Raw genomic sequence first — 20,077 nt, 5'->3', positions numbered from 1 at the left:
CCCCAAAAAAAAAATCAGTGGAGCTGAATGAGGCTCAGAAACTGGATGAAATAATCCCTCAGGTCCCTTTTCAGCTCGGATTCTGAGGTTTCATGAAACTAGATAATGTATGTGAAAGAATTGTATAAAATGCAATCGATTCAAGCTAGGTAGAAATCATCGCTGCTGCTGCTACTGCTGCTGGCTGCTTTGGTTTCCTTTCTGGCACCTGTCCACCATAAGCCTTTCTTCTCCCTGCCAGATCCCTTAGAGGCTTAGGTCAACAGAGCCAAGATAAGGAAGGAAAGTAGAACTTGTGGGTTTTCTTTTTTTCTTTCAGCATTGCCCCATCCACCTGTTGAGAAAAACTGTAAGTGTGTAATTCTTATGTAAAGGGAACAAGAAAACAAGTCTGTGTGTGCAGCCCCATAGCCACGGAGCATTCCCTCCCCTCCCCCACCCACCACCCCCCTTTTCTGACAGGTGGCTTCATCCCTCTTGTCCTGCACAGCCAGTGCCTCTGGGAACCCACAGCCAAGTTACCTCATCTTCAGGGGTGCGTTGATAGAAATGCCTGGGAGCATCGAGCCTCTTGGCTTGGTGTCTGTTTATCAAACACTATCATTGAAGGATGGCCTTTGCCATCCCCAAATCTGTTCCGGTGTCAGCACCCTTAAATCCCACCGTGAATGAAGCCACGCTCCCCTCATGCAGGGCTGCCAGAGGGGCCTCAGAATGGCATAGGGCAGCCTGCTCTTCTATCGCCTGGAAAAGAAAGTCCTTGGAGAGGGCTCTCAGTGACCCAAGTTGACACCTGTCAACTAGAGGAAAAACAGTTTGGGGTGCTCTTTGGCTCCTTTTTAAGGGCCCAAAGGTAAATCTTCACCCTCCATTTTGAGTGGGACTCTTGTTCACCTTTGCCAGGTGGAGCTAACATAAGTGTCCTGGCACCAGAGGCTGCCAGGTGGAGCTAACATAAGTGTCCTGGCACCAGAGGCTGCTGGCGCAATGCGTTCGCCGCTGTTTGCTCAAGTGCTGGTGTTGACTTGGCACTGGGCAAAAAAGATAAATATGTAGGGCAAGGCCACATCTTGGAGACTTTATGCAGAAGTCGATCTTTTCTTTGCTGATTTCTTTCCCCCTCTGATCTGTAGCAACATCATCCTTCATCAAAGGGTGTCTCTGAGACCATGAGGTTATACTCTCTCTCTCTCCCTCCCTCCCCCCCTCTCTCTTTGACTCTCTCTCCCCCTCCCTCCCTACCCCCTCTCTCTCCCCCTCTCTCTCTCTTAATTTTGTTGGTCATGGGATTGAATTTAGTTCCAAGATAGAGTCAGTCTAGTAATTCTCAATAGAGAGCAAGAATGAGGTGTAAAACTCAGGCACTGTTCCTCAGAGCACTGGACCGTTTGAGCCATAGTACTACTTCTAGCCATCTTTTTTTTTTTGATAGTTAATTGGAGATTAAAGTCTCATGGGATTTCTTGCCCAGGTTGACTTTGAACTATGAGCTTCAGATCTCAACCTCGTGCATAGCAAGGATCACAGGCATGAGTTTTCACTACCTGGCATTGTTTGTTTGATGAGTTTTTTTTCTGTTTGTTTTTTTTTGTTGTTGTTGTGAATGCTGAACATATTTCCAACTTTTCCACTTCAGTTAATGAACTAAGGAAAGATACTGTGAACCATGCTAATTGAAATCCTTAATGATTTCTTCTTTAAGCTTACTTTGAAAGAAGTTTTATTTCAGCCCAACAAGTGCAAATGTGACTTAAAAACAAAATTTCTAGTTCATAGGCCAGAGTTATCATACCTTAATTTGGAAATGTATTTTCTCTGCACTATCAGTATGCTTCGTTTGAAGAGGAGTGGGAGGGGAATTATGTTGGTACTTAGGGTCTTGAACTCAGAATCTCATGCTGCCTCTTAGCCTTTTCCAGGTTGGAGTTCTTCCTTTGAGCCTCAGCTCACCTTCAGCTTCTTGCTAGTGAATTAGAGGTAAGATTCTCATGGAATTTTCTGCCCAGGCTGGCTTCGAACTGGCAATCTCAGATCTCAGCCTCCTGAGTAGCTAGGATTACAGGCATGAGCCACTGGCACCTGGCTCAGCATGTGCATTTAGTGTATCATCCTTCTATGAAAAGGGATGCGTTTTAGGGCATGTAAAGGGGGGGGGGGGGGACAAAGGGAGGCCCTGCCCCCTCTGGGTATTTGTCATCTATGTGGCTGATTGGACCTTCTGCTTCCAGAGTGGCAAGACTCTTTGGGTTCTTTCTGGGCCAGCCCAAAGTGCCATAGCCAAGGCCTAAGCAGGCTTACACATGAGCCACATGGCCAGTCGAGAATGACAGGGCAGGCAGTTTACCTACAAAGAATGGAATCTGGACACAGATGGGCTGGTGTCTTCCAGAACGAGCAGGCTGCGCTTCTCACACTGACTGGATTGGAGTTGGCTGGGGTCACCTTTTGCCTGTTTTCCTGTAAATACAAGAGCCCTTTTACACAGGGGCCAGATTCTTGTCTCCAGCTCAGTACCTTTGTGGTTTTCTTTTAAGTTTCAAATTTCTTTGGCTCACATGCCTATCATTTGTAAACTTTGGCCTTAGAAGCCTGACAGAGAGCAGAGTACTCTACCTGATGCCACTTAGTAAATACTAGCTGCAGACCCTATGGTAAAGGGGAGAGTATTGAGATGCAAGGTAGGTGGTTTCCCCCAACAATCACAGTACTTTACTTGAGTGGAGGATCCAAGATTTGAACCCAGGGCTCTTTGATTCTAGAGAATATGCCTTTTTTGCTCAACATCTTGTAAAACCCGAGTTAGACTAGCCAGTCCACTTAAAAGTTGTCCCATGCCAAATGGATCACACAAGAGAATTCTGTGCTATTTATCAAGATATTTTAATTTTATTTACTATCATTTCAACTCCTGACGTCTATTTACTCTCATAGGTACACACACAGCTATTCAAGCAAGAATCTCATCAACTTTCAACACTTAATACTTGTCAAAAATCCTCACCTCACCCCTATCTTATGCATATTAATTACCTTCTTGCTTTCCTAATCACTTTCCTAAAGACAGCTATCTAGGCTGGTTTTTGGTACCTTTTCACTGGATTTCATTGTAGCATTTTTATACCTATATATAATGTACTTGGATCATTCACACACACCTCCATTACGTTCCCTTGTTCCCCTTCCTTCTTATCTCTTTCCTTTTCCCAATAAGCCTCTCTCTTCTACTTTCATGTCTTTGTTTTTGTTATTGTGCTGGTTGGTCCTGCAGCTTGAACTGCAATCCCTGAGCTTTTTTGCTGAGGGCTGGCACTCTACCACTTGAGCCACAGCTCCATTTCTGACATTTTGCTGGCTCATTGGAGATAAAGAGTCACAGACTTTCAAGCCCTACAAATCTTAGGGGATGGGCACATGGTTTAGGTGGTGGAGTGCTTACCAAGAAAACATAGGGCATTCATTTCTCTTGTAGCTCTAAAATTTGTAACATGGGAATATAAATGATAACTAAACACAAACCAAATCCCTGTAGCCTAAAACTGATGAAAGTGTGTTTATAAAGTTCACACCATCACTAAAGTTTGCAGTAAAAAACTCAGTCCTCAGCTTCCTCATGCCAAAGGAAAAGGGGAATACGGGATCAGCAAGGTGGTTTGTTTATTCCAAATAATGAAAGCATGGAGACAAAAGGCTTTTTTTGGCTCACAGATGTAATAACTAAGCAGTCATTGTTTTGAAACTTTTAGAGATACTTATGTTATTGACACCAACAGATTTCAGACTAAATGCAAACAATTTCATTTGCAACTTTTGTGATGGAATTGGGAAATGACCATTTCTGGCCAGGTGCCGGTAGCTCAGACCTGTCATCCTAGCTACTCAGGAGACTGAGATCTGAAGAACAAGGTTCAAAGCCAGCCTGGGAATCAAAAGTCCATGAAACTCTTATCTCCCATTAACAGCAAAAAGCCAGAAGTAGAACTGTGGCTCAAGTGGTAGAGCACTAGCCCTGAGTAAAAAAGCCAACGCCTTCACCTCAAACCCCAGTACTGGCAGGTACACACACATACACACACACACACACACACACACACACACACACACACACACACACACACGAACGATGCTCTAGGATCTCCTTAAATGATAACACTTTCTCCCATCATTAAAAGTGATAAAGAAAAATGAATGAATCCTTCTAATAATGAAAAGCAGCAGGAAGTAACTTTACTATAATTATCCTGAAGTAGTTGTACAAAAGGGCTTCAGTTTAACATGTCAGTTTACGAGGATGCTGTGTTAACCAGTGTCACCCCTTCCATCCGTCTCCCTTATCTGTCCCAACCAGGAAGTAGATTTGTAAGAAGCCAGATTCTATAGTATACCCTACTTCACAAACTAGAGGCGAGACAGAATTAGCAATTTTTTGTTTCCTTGTTTTTAATAAAATCCATAAAATAAAGCAGAGGACAACCCTCCATTCCATTTCTTAGTCGCGCTGACCCTATTTCAAATGCTCAGTTGTCACCTGGGAGTGACAGCTTCTCCAGGATCGGTCACAGGGGCTTGTATGGCATGGCGCAGGGCTGAAAAAAGGACATGGAGTCTGGTGCCCCAGCACTTTGAATCAAGTCCTCCTACAAGCTGAAACTGGCAGGCCAGGCAACTCACTGTCTCTGAGTCTGTTTCGCGTGGGCAGTGAGACTGGTACCATGTACCATGACAAGGTGGAGAAGAAGAAATGAGAGAATGCAGGGCACAGCTCTCTGGATCAATGCTGTGTGTCATTCAGCATGGGGTTAAACTGGCTCTTTGTGGATTGATTGCAAATCCATCAATAGTTCCGTACCAAGATTTTTTTTTTTTTTTTTTGCCTTCATAAGGCCATAAAAATGTTGCTACAGCCAGGTGCCAGTGGCTCATACCTGTAATGCTAGCTACTCAGGAGGTTAACATCTGAGAATCTCAGTTCAATGCCAGCTAGGGCAGACAAATCTGAGACTCTTATCTCCATTTAACCAGCAAAAAGGCCAAAAATGGAGCGAGCGGTGACTCAAATGCGATATGCTGCAAAAACAGATTTTTCTAAACAATGACAGCTTAGAAAAGCTGTTGGGGAATGAATCGAACAGTACTGTGATTATGGGATGTGTATTATACACACACACACACACACACACACACACACACACACACACACTTCGTCCAAGTCGCTTAGGTTATTTTGTTTTGTTTTGCAGGTCCTAAGGCTTCCACTCAGAGCCTGGGCCTGTCTCTGAGGGTTTCTTTTTTTGTTTGTTTGTTTTTGTTTTTGGCGCAAGGCTAGCGCTCTACCACCTGAGCCATAGCTCCACTCCTGGCTTTTGGGAGGGTAGTTCATTGGAGCTAAGAGTCTCATGCATTTTCCTGCCGGGGCTGGCTTTGAACCACGATCCTCAGACCTCAGCCTCCTGAGTAGCTAGGATAACAGGTGTGAGCAGGCAACTCACGTCGGGGTTTTTCCTGCACAACTTGAGACCACTTCGGGGCTGCTGCGTTGGCAGATCGGCCTTGGATCTTATTTCTCACCCCCCATCCCAGCGTCCCCTTCCTTCCCAAACGCGAGTCCCTGGAGAACTTGAGTAGATACAGAAGGTGAGCCAGGTTGGGAGCGAGGCCCGAGCTCACGCGCCCTCGCCCCTCTCTCTGTCCCTCCTCTCCCCAGCCGCGCCAGCCGTGGATGCCTCTGACATCATGACCGCCGAGGATTCCACCGCAGCCATGAGCAGCGACCCCGGAGCGGCCCCGGCCGCCGCCGCCAGCTCCGCCAAGGTGCCGGAGGGCGTGGCGGGCGCGCCCAACGAGGCGGCCCTGCTGGCGCTGATGGAGCGCACGGGCTACAGCCTGGTGCAGGAGAACGGGCAGCGCAAGTACGGGGGTCCCCCGCCGGGCTGGGAGGGCGCGCACCCGCAGCGGGGCTGCGAGGTCTTCGTGGGCAAGATCCCCCGCGACGTGTACGAGGACGAGCTGGTGCCGGTGTTCGAGTCGGTGGGGCGCATCTACGAGCTGCGGCTGATGATGGACTTCGACGGCAAGAACCGCGGCTACGCCTTCGTCATGTACTGCCACAAGCACGAGGCCAAGCGCGCCGTGCGCGAGCTCAACAACTACGAGATCCGGCCGGGCCGCCTGCTGGGCGTGTGCTGCAGCGTGGACAACTGCCGCCTCTTCATCGGCGGCATCCCCAAGATGAAGAAGCGCGAGGAGATCCTGGAGGAGATCGCCAAGGTCACGGAGGGCGTGCTGGACGTGATCGTCTACGCCAGCGCGGCCGACAAGATGAAGAACCGCGGCTTCGCCTTCGTAGAGTACGAGAGCCACCGCGCCGCCGCCATGGCGCGCCGCAAGCTCATGCCCGGCCGCATCCAGCTGTGGGGGCACCAGATCGCCGTGGACTGGGCCGAGCCCGAGATCGACGTGGACGAGGACGTCATGGAGACCGTGAAGATCCTCTACGTGCGCAACCTCATGATCGAGACCACCGAAGACACCATCAAGAAGAGCTTCGGCCAGTTCAACCCGGGCTGCGTGGAGCGCGTCAAGAAGATCCGCGACTACGCCTTCGTGCACTTCGCCAGCCGCGAGGATGCCGTGCACGCCATGAACAGCCTCAATGGCACCGAGCTGGAGGGCTCCTGCCTCGAGGTCACGCTGGCCAAGCCTGTGGACAAGGAGCAGTACTCCCGCTATCAGAAGGCGGCCAAGGGCGGCGGCGGCACAGTGGAGGCCGCGGCCGCCGCGCAGCAGCCCCCGGGCTACGTGTACTCCTGCGACCCCTACACGCTGGCCTACTACGGGTACCCCTACAACGCGCTCATCGGGCCCAACAGGGACTACTTCGTGAAAGGTTAGTGGGGACCCTTCTGGGCGGGTCCCCCTTGGTGGGGGGGGCAGCAGGGAGCCTGGCTGTGGGTTCCTGAGTTTTCCTTACCCCACTCAGGCGGGCTTGCTTGAGTTCTGAGCTCTCCTTGTTGGTTCAGATGAGTCACTTTTGTAGCATGGAAGGAAATGCAGATTTAAAAGAAGGAGTGTGTGTGTGTGTGTGTGTGTGCATGCGTGTGTGCATACATGCACGTGCCGGGGCTTGAACTCAGGGCCTGCCCACGGTCTCTGAGCTTTTGTGCTAGCTCTCTACCACTTGAGCCACAACTCTACTTCCAGGTTTATTTGTGGGGTTTTTTTTGGTGATTAATTAGAGTCTCACAAACTTTCCTGTCCAGGCTGACTTCAAACCATGATCCTCAGCTCTCAGCCTCCTGAGTAGCTAGGATTACAGGCATGAGCCACCAGCGCCTGGCTGAAATGCAGGAGTTTCTGGAGTAAGCAGCAGAGTAAAAGGTCTGCATTCTCCCTTGGCAAGGCCTACCTCATCTGGAGCAGATGCCCATCTCATGGAACTTAGCTTCACACTTCTTTCTGAAGTTAACTCTAAGTCATCATTGCTGACAGTCATTGATGAGATATAATGAAATCAAGCCGGATGCTGGAAACAGATAACCCAGGGGTTATCTAGGACCTGCTCTCTCATTAACTGATTCTGTGACCTTCATTAATGTCCCTAGGCCTGTTTTCTCAAGCATAAAATGAGGATGGTAGACTAGCAGGTCCTTTTCAGGTCTAATTTTTACATTCTGAATTCCAGGAACTCACCTCGTGAGTTAGTGGCTTGTTCTAAGTAGAGAGTGCTAATGTAGGCTGAAATAGAATGTTTGAAGCATCTTCAGCAATCATTAACGATGTAAGGTATAACCACCTGCCACTCAGACACAGGACGAATGAACTGTGTCCCCCATTCCCCCATACCCCGCCTTTCCAACCTGTCTCTTGCTCATCATATTTTTGTGTTGTTACTATAAGCAGGCAGCATAAGAGGCCGGGGGCGAGGTGCAGCTGGCAACAGAGCCCCAGGGCCCAGGGGCTCCTACCTTGGGGGATACTCTGCTGGCCGTGGCATTTATAGCCGATATCACGAAGGGAAAGGAAAGCAGCAAGAAAAAGGATATGAACTTGTGCCGAATCTGGAAATCTCTGCCGTCAATCCAGTTGCCATTAAGCCTGGTGCAGGTCAGTATGAACCAGAGCAAGAATGAGTCATTTGATCCAATCATCAACTTCAAGCCTTCCCACTTTCCCCTTCCACCCCTTCACCCCCTGATCTTTTCTGTCTACATGCATTTGAGTTTCTTTCTTGATTGGTAGCCAGGCAGGCAAAAAGAAGGTGGTCTCCTGGGCTTTCTTCCCTGGAATTTGGGGGATAGGCTAGGTCTCACCATGGTCAAGTCCACTTGGAAGACTCTTGATCTTGTCTAAAACCAGCACTCAGGCATGTTTCTTGCTCTTAACCATCAGGCCAGTTATTTTCCTGTTTTTCTTCTTTGTTTTTCCTTTGGCAGTAGTGGGGATTGAAGCAGGGCCTTGGGCATGCTCTACCACTGAGCTGTAGCCCTAGCCTTGCCCCTTCCATTAGAAACCAGAGGGTACTGCTTAATTACCAGTTGGGAGAATTGTTGAGAAGTAGAAATTTCCCCCTTAAAAGCAAACAGCTCCCTTTGTCCTCTGTTACCATCTGAGCAAACAAGAACACTTGGGGACAAGGCAGCAACTTTTTGCAGCTACTGGATTCTAATTCCCAGAATTCACTCCCTCTTTTGCTAGATCAGTAGATTTTAGAGTCATTCCTTCACATCTTAGATCATTTGAAACAGACCTTGAACTTGGCTTTCACTTCTAGGTTAAAAACCTGTTTGCCATTGTTAGCAACCTTTAACGTGAGTCGGGCATTCTGATCTCAACCTGCAAGATACTCAACTCCATCCTGTGAGTTGAGCTCTCACTTGCTATGAGAGCAGGCAAACTTCTGAACACAAGGGAAATTCAGTCTCTGTGTTGTTAACTGGACTGATGCTTTTCCTGGCCTCACTGAGTATATGTTAAAAAGTGCTGAGACTTATTTTGATATACTTCCATGGAGGAGGAGGAGTGTACAGTTTCCTCTAGATCAAATAGAATCGTGTGTGTGTGTGTGTGTGTGTGTGTGTGTGTGTGTATTTGGGGCATAGGTTCACTTTGGCCTTGCAAAACTCAAAATAAAATTCCCAGTGAAACAGCCATTTGACGATATCCACTGGTAATCAGTAATTTTTTCTTTAATCCTACCATCTCTGCAGTTAAGTGACCCCTTGTACTAGATTTCCTTTTTTTTTTTTTTTTTGGTCGGTCGTGGGGCCTGAACTCTGGGCCTGGGCGCTGTCCCTCAGCTCTTCAGCTCAAGGCTAGCGCTCTACCACTTGAGACACAGCACCTCTTCCGGCTTTTTTCTTTTTGCTTATGTGGTGCTGAGGAATCGAACCCAGGGCCTCAACAGTCTTTAGCTGTGTGGAGTCATGTCGTCCTAGTATAGACTCTTGTGGGTTGGCAGCCAGAACAGCAGAGTTATTCAGTGCAGCTCCTGTGGCTCAAGCTTAGAACCTTCTCTGGACCCCAGTCCCGTGCTTCTATTTCTGATCATCCAGAAAATTCGAGCTTTGTATTTAGCTTTGTATTTTAGGAGAGGCAATAGGATAGCAGCAAAGTATCCAAGCACAATTTAGCTTTGTATTTTAGGAGAGGCAATAGGATAGCAGCAAAGTATCCAAGCACAAGACCAGTGGAAAATTTGGTAGGACAGACACGTGAAATATTACTTATTGTGTGCGGGCTTGCACTTTCACTTGGTAATTTCATTCAAGGTTGGTGCTCTACCACTTGAGCCACATCTTCAGTACCAGGTCAATTTTTTTGTCAGTTATGAGCTTTAAACGTGGGGCCTAGATGCTTTCCCTGACCTCTTCTGTTCAGTGCTAGCTAGCGTTCAATTACTTGGAGCCCCAGCACCACTTCCGGTTTTCTGGTGGTTAACTGGAGATAAGAGGCTCACAGACTTTCCCATCCAGGCTGGCTTTGAACCATGATCTTCAAATCTCAGCTTCCTACCAGCTAGTATTATAGGTGTGAGCCACCAACACTCAGCCCAGATTGATATTTTTTATTGAATGACCATACTATTGTTGAACTTATGTTCATTTTCCTCCTTACCTCTGATCAAGTCAGTCTTTAATAGAATGAGTGTACCTGCAGGTGGAGAAAAATATTAATGAAAGAATTCTTTATGCATACATTTTATACTCTTTTTGTTAACGGTGGTATTTATTTAGTTTTCTTTTTGTTTTTCTGTTGGTACTTAGGGACTTGAACTCAGGACCTTTAGCTTCTTTGTTCTAGGCTGGCACTACACCAATTGAGCCACAGCTCCGTTTTTGGCTTTTTTAATGTTTTGGTGGTTAATCTTTCCTGGCTGGTCTCACTTGGCTCCTCAGATCTCAGCCTTCTGAGTAGATGTACATTGACATTCAGTAATGGTATCTGTTCAAATCTCTGCAGGAAATCATTCCTTTGGACTTAACTCACAGGAATTATTTGAGTCGGCAGGTCCCACAGAGACACCAGTCCCTTCCCTGCTTCACTGCTGAGTGGATAGTAGAAAATTACAGAATGTTTCCATTTTTATTACATTTTGTTTTCTGCCATTGAATTAATAAGTTGAATTATGAAGTATGTTGGACTTCAATGGGCGAGGTGAGACAGAAAGAATGGACAGACTCTCCTTCCCCCGTGTCTGGCCAGGCCACTGGGCACAGGTCTTCTTAGTCTACTTCCTCAGTCAGAGACCCTCTGTTCCTTCATAGGACTTCAAGAATAGGATTGTTGCTGGGTGCCGGTGGCTCATGCCTGTAATGCTAGCTGTTTAGGAGACTGAGATCTGAGGATCACGGTTCAAAGCCAGCATGGGTAGGAAAGTCCATGAGACTCTTATCTCCAATAAACCACTAGAAAACTGGAAGTGGTGCTGTGGCTCAAGCGGTAGAGTGCTCGCCTTGAGCTGAAGAGTTCAGGGACAGTGCCCAGGTCCAGAGTTCAAGTCCCATGACTGACAAAAAGAATAGGATTGTAGAAGGGGTGACACAGATCAAAATGCATTGCATTTGCTTTGTTAACTCTCCCTTGTACAACTAATTTAGATAGATAGATAGATAGATAGATAGATAGATAGATAGATAGATAGATAGATAGATAGATAGATAGATAGATAGATAGATTCAAAGGAGATGTTTCTATAGAAATAGCAGAAGACATTGGAGGGAAAGCTAGCTGACCTATGGGGAAACTCCATGTGCAGGTACAGGACTGGCTCAGGCTGGCACAGCCTTAGTTAGCATGGAGAGGCCCATGATTGTAAACCTTGGATTTTAAAACACTGCAGAGCCTCCCTGATGATCGGAAGTTACGGACATGTTTTCTGTATTGCTTCTCTTGCAGTGGCCATTCCTGCCATCGGAGCCCAGTATTCCATGTTTCAGGCAGCCTCCGCCCCGAAAATGATAGAAGATGGCAAAATCCATACCATGGAGCATATGATCAGCCCCATTGCAGTGCAGCCAGACCCAGCTAGTGCTGCTGCTGCCGCTGCTGCTGCCGCCGCCGCCGCTGCTGTCATTCCTGCCGTCTCCACCCCACCACCTTTCCAGGTACAGTGGAGCCGCTCTTTATTGCAGGATTCAGAACTGTGTGCCTAACTGCCAACATTATGAGATTGGGTAGTTGGTATGTATGTGTGTGTGTGTGTGTGTGTGTGTGTGTGTGTATGAAGAATATATTAGATATGTGTATGTAATGTAGTGTATGTGTGTAAAGAACTTGCACAGATACTGATCCATGCAAGTTTACAAAATCTGCCCTCTTTCCACCAGCCATATCTCACACTGTTCCTCTCTCTCCCTAAACCACTCCCTCCTTCACTCCCTCCTTCGCTACCACTTGACTTCGAGTATAACAATACTCACGTCCTCTCTCCTGTAGAATCTTCCCTTCCACTATCCTAGCAACACCTTCCCGTCAGTTCTTCTCCTTAGCTCCGTTACTCTGTGGCATGTGGCTGCCATGACGCTGTGTGTTGGAAGGAAGCTCAGCCAGCACGAAGGCTGCATCTTAGTCTCTGTTGTGTCTTCAGTGCGCATCACGCAGAGAGTGCTACACGTATTTAAGTCTGTCACAAGGAATACTCTTGCCCAAGGTCTCTCTAGAAAGTCTAGACTCGGAGCCCTGAACATGCCCATTCAGGAGCTGTGCTGGGGTTCTAGAATTAGTACTTTGTCTCAGAGCCTCGGTGGTTCTGGGTCAGAGCCAGGCTGTGTCACTACAAGAAAGTGCTGCTTCCTGTTCCTGCCTCCTGGGAACCTAGTGCCGGCTACATTCTTCACAAAGAGCTTATCCATCCATCCACATGTAATTAAATACTCATTTTATTTTTATGCCGATCCTAGGGCCTGAACTCGGGGCCTGGGTGCTGTCCCTGAGCTGCTTTTGCTCAAGGCTAGGTCTCTACCACTTGGGCCATAGCTCCATTTCCAGCTATGTTTTTTTTTATTAAGTACTCTATGACTGAGAACCTCTTAAAGCACACATCAGAAATAAACAAGTCAGGGCTGGGAAGGTGGCTCAGTGGTAGAGCGCTTGCCTTGCATGCTCGAGGCCCTGGGTTCGATTCCTCAGCACCACATAAGCAAAAAGAAAAAAGCCGGAAGTGGTGCTGTGGCTCAAGTGGTAGAGCACTAGCCTTGAGCTGAAGAGCTGAGGGACAGCGCCTAGGCCCAGAGTTCAGGCCCCACGACCGGACCCAAAAAAATAAATAAATAAATAAACAAGTCACACTTTACAAGGACAACTGAGTTTAGTTACTACTTGTAGATTTACAAGGACAACTGAGTTTAGTTACTACTTGTAGACAATGTATATATTCATAACAACTTCTGGACATAATGCAACTCAAGTAATTTCCTATATTTTTTATTCACATAATTGTATCTTTTATAGGCTGTCTTGTGATATTTTAATAGATATGCATAATTCTTCTCTATAAATAAACTCATGATATTTGTCTTGAGTATATCATCCCAGTTCCAGTCGGGTCCAAATCTCAGACCCATTAATCACACTCAGCCTCCAGACTATTCCTGGCTCATATCTGCCTGCTATAGATGGCATCATGGAAGCCGTCATTTGTGGTCTCTGCAGATGAATTTGATCAAAGTATAGTCATTGTCAGTTGATCATGAGCAAATTTGTACCTCCTCCAGCGCTTTCTGCACAATGTCTGGAACAGCTGACTTTTTAACAAGTGGGGTCTTAGTAGTCTCTAAACTCTAAGTACCCCTAACTCACCTGAGTACTTGAACTTGATTTCCCTGGCCTGCTAGCCTTCAGCTTCTTCTGAATCCTCTGCCAAATTGCAGCAAAGAAAGGAACATTCCAATGTCACTGGTTGACAAGAAAGCGAGGAAGGAAGGAAGGAAGGAAGGAAGGAAGGAAGGAAGGAAGGAAGGAAGGAAGGAAGGAAGGAAGGAAAAAGAAAAGGAAGGTACTTTTCTTTTTTCTTTCACTTCCTTTTATTGTTTTGTTATTTTTATTTGGCAGTACTGGAGACTAAGCTCAAGGCCTTGTACTTGATAGGCATGATTCTACCTGAGTTATGCTGCTAGCCCTGTCTTTTTTTTCCAGTTGTGGGGCTTGACTCTCGGCCTGGGCACTGTCCCTCAGCTCTTCAGCTCAAAGCGAGCACTATACCACTTGAGCCACCACGCCACTTCCAGATTTCTGGTGGTTAATTGGAGATAAAGAGTCTCACAGTCATTCCTGCCTGGGCTGGCTTTGAACCACAATCCTCAGATCTCAGCCTCCTGAGTAGCTGAGTACAAGTGTGAGCCACCGGCACCCAGCTACCCCTGTCTTACTTAGTTTTTCAGATAGAGGCTGAATCTTTTGCCCAAGCTGGCCTTGGACCTCAGTCCTTCCGCCTGCTCCTCCTAAGTACCTAGGATTCTAGGCCTACGTCACTACGTCTGGCCTAAAAAGAACACCTTTCTAAACCTCACTGGTCACTGACTCCCCAGAGGGACACACCTTGCCTCACCCTCCTCTGCCTTGCAGGTGCTCAGGGATCCTGTTTAACCATTTCATCTCCAGAATTTCACATAGCCTTTGCAAACAGTGAGGAAATATTTGCCAATGTGAGCTTAGCCATTTTGCAAAATGATGTTCCCATGTGTTCTTAATCTTCACAACAGTGGGATGCAAGTAGCAAGTGATCACCATCGCCCTTTGACAAGAAGAAAACTTCAGCCCTTCCCCTCCTCAAACCCCGCCTTGCATCTCATCCTAAAAGTATTCTGTGTCTTAAGTCACATTTCCTCACCGGGACCCTGGCCTTCCACATGTGTTCTGCGAAGGGACTAGAAAATGAGTACGCTTGGGAATTGGATGTCTGCACATTGCACGTTGCCACCCAGCAAGCCTCAGTGCCGTCTTTCCTTGTAACACCCTGACCATTAGCAAACACACATTGATCCTGTTTACTGGCAAATGGGACTACAGGAAGCTGGGCTGGCCAGTTGGTATTGCCACATAGCTGAGTCATGAACTGCCCTCATTTTTGTAAATCTCTTCCTGGTACTACGCTCTTGCTAAGTCAATCTCAAAGTGTTACTCTGGTAGAATGGTTGCTTAGCACACACAAAGGCCTGAGGTTTGTTACACAGCACAATAACACGCACACACACATGCACACACACACATACATATATCCACATACATACTTGATTTGTTTAATTCTTTGATCCTATGAATGTTATATATTGCCAGTACATAGCTCAGGACAGACTCCTCATCTGTTACTCTCAGTATGTGCTGGTCTCTAGCAGTAATGCACAGAGTGGTACACGTAGCCCTTTTTGGTGTTTATGACCCTTAAGGTCATGTGTCCAGGTTAAGCCACCTGTATGGGGACATGTCAAAGTCTTGTCTCTTCTGACTCAATTCTGTCCTTTACCATCCCTGAGCTATGAGCCATGATGTATTCAACCTGGTATTGGGTGAGTGGTCTCCATTCAGGGCTTGAGCCAGAAAGGCATGTGGCCATCTAAGAGATGTCACCTCTTCCTTGAGGGATCTGTTATACAGCATGTGCACGCATTTTGGGAAAAGGTCCTTGTGTCTGGCTGGGACACCATCCTCTCCCTAGTCTGAGACATTCATTGTCCAATGGGTTGTAGGAGATGAGGTCATACTGGGACAAGACTTAAAAGCCCTGTCGTTCTGTTCATGCTCACATCACTGAGCACATCTGTACCTCTCCACAAAATCAAGTCTCCAACCTGGCTTTGAGCTGCAACGAGGCCAGGATAAAAATAAGGTACTCAGAATAGTGCCTGGTAGACAAGAACCTCTTGGTTATCATCATTGATGATCATTGTAAAGTTATTGTTTTGATTTGTTGAAAAAGGTATTCTCACGTTTACAAGTTCTTTTGAACACAGTTCTGTGAGTCTTGTTTGAAGATTTGGTTAGAGAAATTAGAATCCAGGAAGAATTAACTTTAATACCCTATCCCTCCTTCCCTTTTTTTCCGGTGGTAGTGGGGTTTGAACTCAAGATCTCATACTTGCTAGGTAAATGCCACACCTCTAGCCCAATACCTTTTTTTGGGGGGGGGGCGGTCCAGTCGTGGGGCCTGAACTCTGGGCCTGGGCACTGTCCCTCAGCTCTTCAGCTCAAGGCTAGCACTCTACCACTTGAGCTACAGCACTACTTCTGGCTTTTTTCTTTTTGCTTATGTGGTGCTGAGGAATCGAACCCAGGGCCTCAGGCATGCAAGGCAAGCACTCTACCACTGAGCCACCTTCCCAGCCCACCCAATACCTTTTAAATAAACTTTTCCATTTCCTATATTATAAATCTTGTGTTTTGAGATATGGATGGCGAGGAAGAGAGACCAAATGCCAGCATTCAGTTGAGCATAGTCTATGGAACATAAGACACACCAAGTATTCTGTTAAGTTTTAATACCAAAACATTCATTTTCTATTCAACAGCTCCCTGAACTGCTCCATGGAAAATCCCTTGAGAATTATTGGGCCTCAAGGTCTTGTCTTCCTACTGTCTCTCTGGAAACATTGTATATATTTCCTGTGGGCATGGCAGGCACAAATACAGAGCACAGAGGCAGCCATCTTTACCTTGACCCTCCTCGTGTAGAAACTCCTCCTTATCCTTCAAAACCCTGCATGCTGTCCCCACTTTTAGATGCTTTCTCCAATGCTCCAAGTTAATTGACTCCTCTAATCTACAAATTGTGTGTATATTGTTGCCATGTGGGAGACCACCTGTCACATTGGCTGGAAATATGGGGTTCACTGTGAAGAAACTGCCCCTGTGGGGGGACCCACTCCACTAACATGACACAGTCCTCTTTCTGCTCTGTTTCTGAAGCATGTTCCGTCAGGCAAATATAAATTGAAGCAGTTGGCATGTATTCAGGGGGTACATATTTGTTTTATTGTTTTACTTTTTTTTTTTCCAGTCATGGGCCTGGGCGCTGTCCCTCAGCTCTTCAGCTCAAGGCAAGCGCTCTACCACTTGAGCCACAGCACCACTTTTTGGTTTTCTGGTGATTAATTGGAGATAAGAGTCTCATGGGCTTTCCTTCCTGAGTTGGATTTGAACTGTGATCCTCAGATCTCAGCATCCTGAGTAGCTAGGATTACAGGCGTGAGCCACCAGCATCCAGCCAGCTTTATTTATTTTTTATTTTTTTTATTTCTTTTGAGACAGAGTCTTGTTATGCAGTCTACGCTGGCTTTTAGCTAGCTCATAATCCTCATGCACCAACTTCTCAAGTCTTAGGATTACAGGCATGTACCACCATGCCTGGCTTAGTGGATATACTTTAGGAAAAACACTTTTTTTTCTGGTGCTGGTACTGAGGCTTGAACTCAGGGACTGGGTACTGTCCCTTAGCTTTTTCTGCTCAAAACTGGTGCTCTATCACTTGAGTCATACTTCTACTTCTGGCTTTTTGTAGTTAACTGGAGATGAGAGTCTCCTGGACTTTTTTGCTTGGGCTATGATCCTCAGATCTCTGCCTCTTGAGTAGCTAGGATTACAGGTGTAAACCATCGGTGCCCAACCAAACCAAACAGCAACAAAAACACTCATGTTTAATTATTGTGTGGGAGCCGGGCACCGGTGACTCATACCTATACTCCTAGCTACTCAGGAAGCTGAGATCATAGGATCGTGGTTCAAAGCCAGCCTGGGCAAGAAAGTCTGTGAGACTCTTATCTCCAATTAATCACCAGAAAACTGGAAGTGGTGCTATGGCTCAAGTGGTAGGGCACTAGCCTTGAGCCAAAGAGCTGAGGGACAGCGCCCAGGCCCAGAGTTCAAGCCCCACGACCACTAAGTACATAAATACATACATACTGTATAGAAGATTTCCAGTGTAATGCAACCTTTCCCCTTCAGCCTTCCCTGTCCATCTCCCCTTTCATCAAGGGTCTCATTACTGAATGTGAGCGAGTGAATAAATAGAATAGTTGTCACCTGCCCTGAGTGAGAAGTCTTCACTCTCCATCCTACCACTCCCAGCCCCTGGAGGATGGTTGTAAATGAATGGAGGACAGTGCTCACACACAGGTTGAAGCAAGGATTCTCTTCACCTCTCCTCTCCAGGGTCGCCCCATAACTCCAGTGTATACCGTGGCTCCGAATGTTCAGAGAATTCCTGCTGCTGGCATCTATGGGGCCGGTTATGTCCCATTTGCCGCCCCGGCCACAGCCACCATCGCCACACTACAGAAGAATGCAGCCGCCGCGGCCGTGTATGGAGGGTACGCGGGCTACATACCTCAGGCCTTCCCTGCCGCTGCTATCCCCGTCCCCATCCACGACGTCTACCAGACATACTGAGCCTGGTTGCCCCCAGGGACAAACCACCAAGCCACCGCTGAAGGAACGAACACTTTACTATTTATGAAGACAGAATGTGTTCCATTCATACCTACGTCGGTCCTGAGTGAAGAATGTCAAATATCACACCGGAAAACGCTATATATATATATATATAAAGTTTTCACTCGGGTTTTGTTGTTGTTGTTTTTTTAAAGACTTTCCAACTTAGCAGGCCTGTGTTCATACATTTCCAAGAGACTTGCAAAAAGGTTCGTGCCTTAATTCCATCTTTTTTTTTTTTCCCCCCAAATTTGTACGACACTTGTATAGAGGTTTTCCGGGATTTTTGTTGTATTGTGTTGTTTTCTAAGGATATATTTTCAGTATGAAGGTTATTTTCTTAACTGTTGCACTCCAGAGATTTCTATTTTGTAGTACTTTCAATAATAATCTTATCACCTATATATTAAAAAGATTTTTAAAGCACCCTTGAGCAGCTAGGGAACTATTTTGAAAAATATATATATATTCAATATTTAAAGATACGAACGATAGTGCTTTAAAATACTACATAAGACATTTTTTTTGGAAAGTGGTACTGGAATGTGCAATTTTTAAATAAATAAAAACCTCTGCTGTATTTTTTCTGCTGGTATCAAGGGCTGGTGATGTGACAATGCTTTTATTTTTTTAGTAGAAATGAAACACTCAGCCTGTCTTTAAACCAGCATGGGAAAGACTCATCCATGCTCTGAGTCTAACACTGGAAAGCCCTGGCCTGCCATCTTTCCCCGGGGGCTCATTCTGTAGGTGCCTTTCCTGCTACTAATGCCTTCCTCTCTCCTCCGTCTCCCAATTCATCTCCAATGTTTCTCAAGTTTAGGACAAATAGCTAAACTCTAGTAGAGGGGGAAAAAAAACCTACTATCTTTTATATTTCTTCCTGGGTTTATACTGGGTCTTTTTGTTTTGTGATAAATATTTTTTGGAGGGATTTGGGAGGTTTTATCTTCTATCTGTGCTCTTTTCAATAGCAGACTACATGTAAGCACAAGGTTTTAATATGTTTGCCTAAGACATCTTTGCATAGCTATTTAATTGTCCAGTATAAAACTTTTAAGTCCCTTTCTACTGCTTTTCATTATTATTATTTTGAAGTATGAGTTTTTAGAGACAAAGAATGTATGGGCTTCTAGACAAGGCCCTAAAGACTTGTCAGCAGAAAGCCAAGCCTATAGTTTGCCTTATCATGCATTATGCAAAACGTCTGTGGGTTGTCAGAGGTGCTGGAAACGTGATGTTTGTTGAACAGGGCTGTTCCTCCAGTACTGTGCACTTGGCAGTGAACTTGGACCACGCACATCCCGGAGAAGGAGAGACCTGCCAGAGTTGAAAGTTTGTAAATATCTTCTAATGCTTACTTTCAATCCTTTCACGTTGAGGAAGTTCATGGTATATAGTTCAATGCAAAACTGAAACCATTTTATTTCAATGTTATTATTAGTTAAGCAGATTTGTTTTATTAGGAAATATATTGTCCAGTGTTTAGTGCCTGTTTTGTCACAGGTTTTTTTGTTTCACAGAGTGAATGTAAAATACAGTCACATGTTAAGATTGTCATCTGTTTTATGAACTACATCAAGTTAACTTTTTTATTAAAAAAAGGCTTTAATCAAGAAAATGAGGTGTGCAGTAGGTAGCAGGTACACCATTGTGTTTTATGTCATGGTAGAGATCTGTGAAATATTTCTAACTCACTGGATTTTTGTGGATGGCGGAATTCTTACTTGTGGATTCATAAGAGGACCACGCCCTTAGCAAATACTTTTCTTCGAGTATCTGCTTATTGTCTTTATTATTTAAAAAAATAGGAGATTCCCAAATGCCTTCCATCCCTGCTCATCTCGATGAGTTTTTATATATATAAGGAATATTTATTTTTTAGCTATTCTATAAAATTATTGAGTGCCTGCTAAGGCCTTTAAACATTCCTGGTATTCCTTTCCATCCTTCTTGTATGACATGAAGTAATCGTGCAATGATTCTGATGCTCTAGCCAGAAAGCTGCAACGAAATGCAAGTGGACGGGCGAGCAAAACCTAACCAAAAAATGCCATTCGGATCCGACCCTCTTCCCTTGACTTGTGTGAAAGAAAGCAAGCATTGTTCTTCCAGCAAATGATTGTTCACAGAGATTCACTGGATGAAATGCTGACCCAGT

General features: G+C 45.8%; 1 protein-coding gene across 7 annotated transcripts in view; it reads left to right on the top strand.

The window, feature by feature from the left end:
• Positions 1-19,306, top strand: part of Rbm47 (RNA binding motif protein 47) — a 134,459-nt gene extending 115,153 nt beyond the window's left edge. For 6 of the 7 annotated variants that reach the window (XM_042678035.1, XM_042678033.1, XM_042678031.1 and 3 more), the window contains 4 exons: positions 5,702-6,883; positions 7,894-8,100; positions 11,392-11,600; positions 17,638-19,306. In XM_042678035.1, coding sequence (XP_042533969.1) covers positions 5,731-6,883; positions 7,894-8,100; positions 11,392-11,600; positions 17,638-17,874 — 1,806 coding nt within the window. In that variant the 5' untranslated portion in view covers positions 5,702-5,730 and the 3' untranslated portion in view covers positions 17,875-19,306. The remainder of the gene's footprint in view (positions 1-5,701; positions 6,884-7,893; positions 8,101-11,391; positions 11,601-17,637) is intronic. The other variant, XM_042678037.1, reaches the window with a different exon arrangement.
• Positions 19,307-20,077: the final 771 nt, after the last annotated feature.

Source organism: Dipodomys spectabilis, unplaced genomic scaffold, assembly GCF_019054845.1.
Source record: "Dipodomys spectabilis isolate Male_0828 unplaced genomic scaffold, ASM1905484v1 ptg000043l, whole genome shotgun sequence".
In the NCBI taxonomy this organism is placed as follows: domain Eukaryota; kingdom Metazoa; phylum Chordata; class Mammalia; order Rodentia; family Heteromyidae; genus Dipodomys; species Dipodomys spectabilis.
The sequence above is the reverse complement of the archived record's forward strand: the minus strand, read 5'-3'. Positions and strand labels throughout refer to the sequence as shown.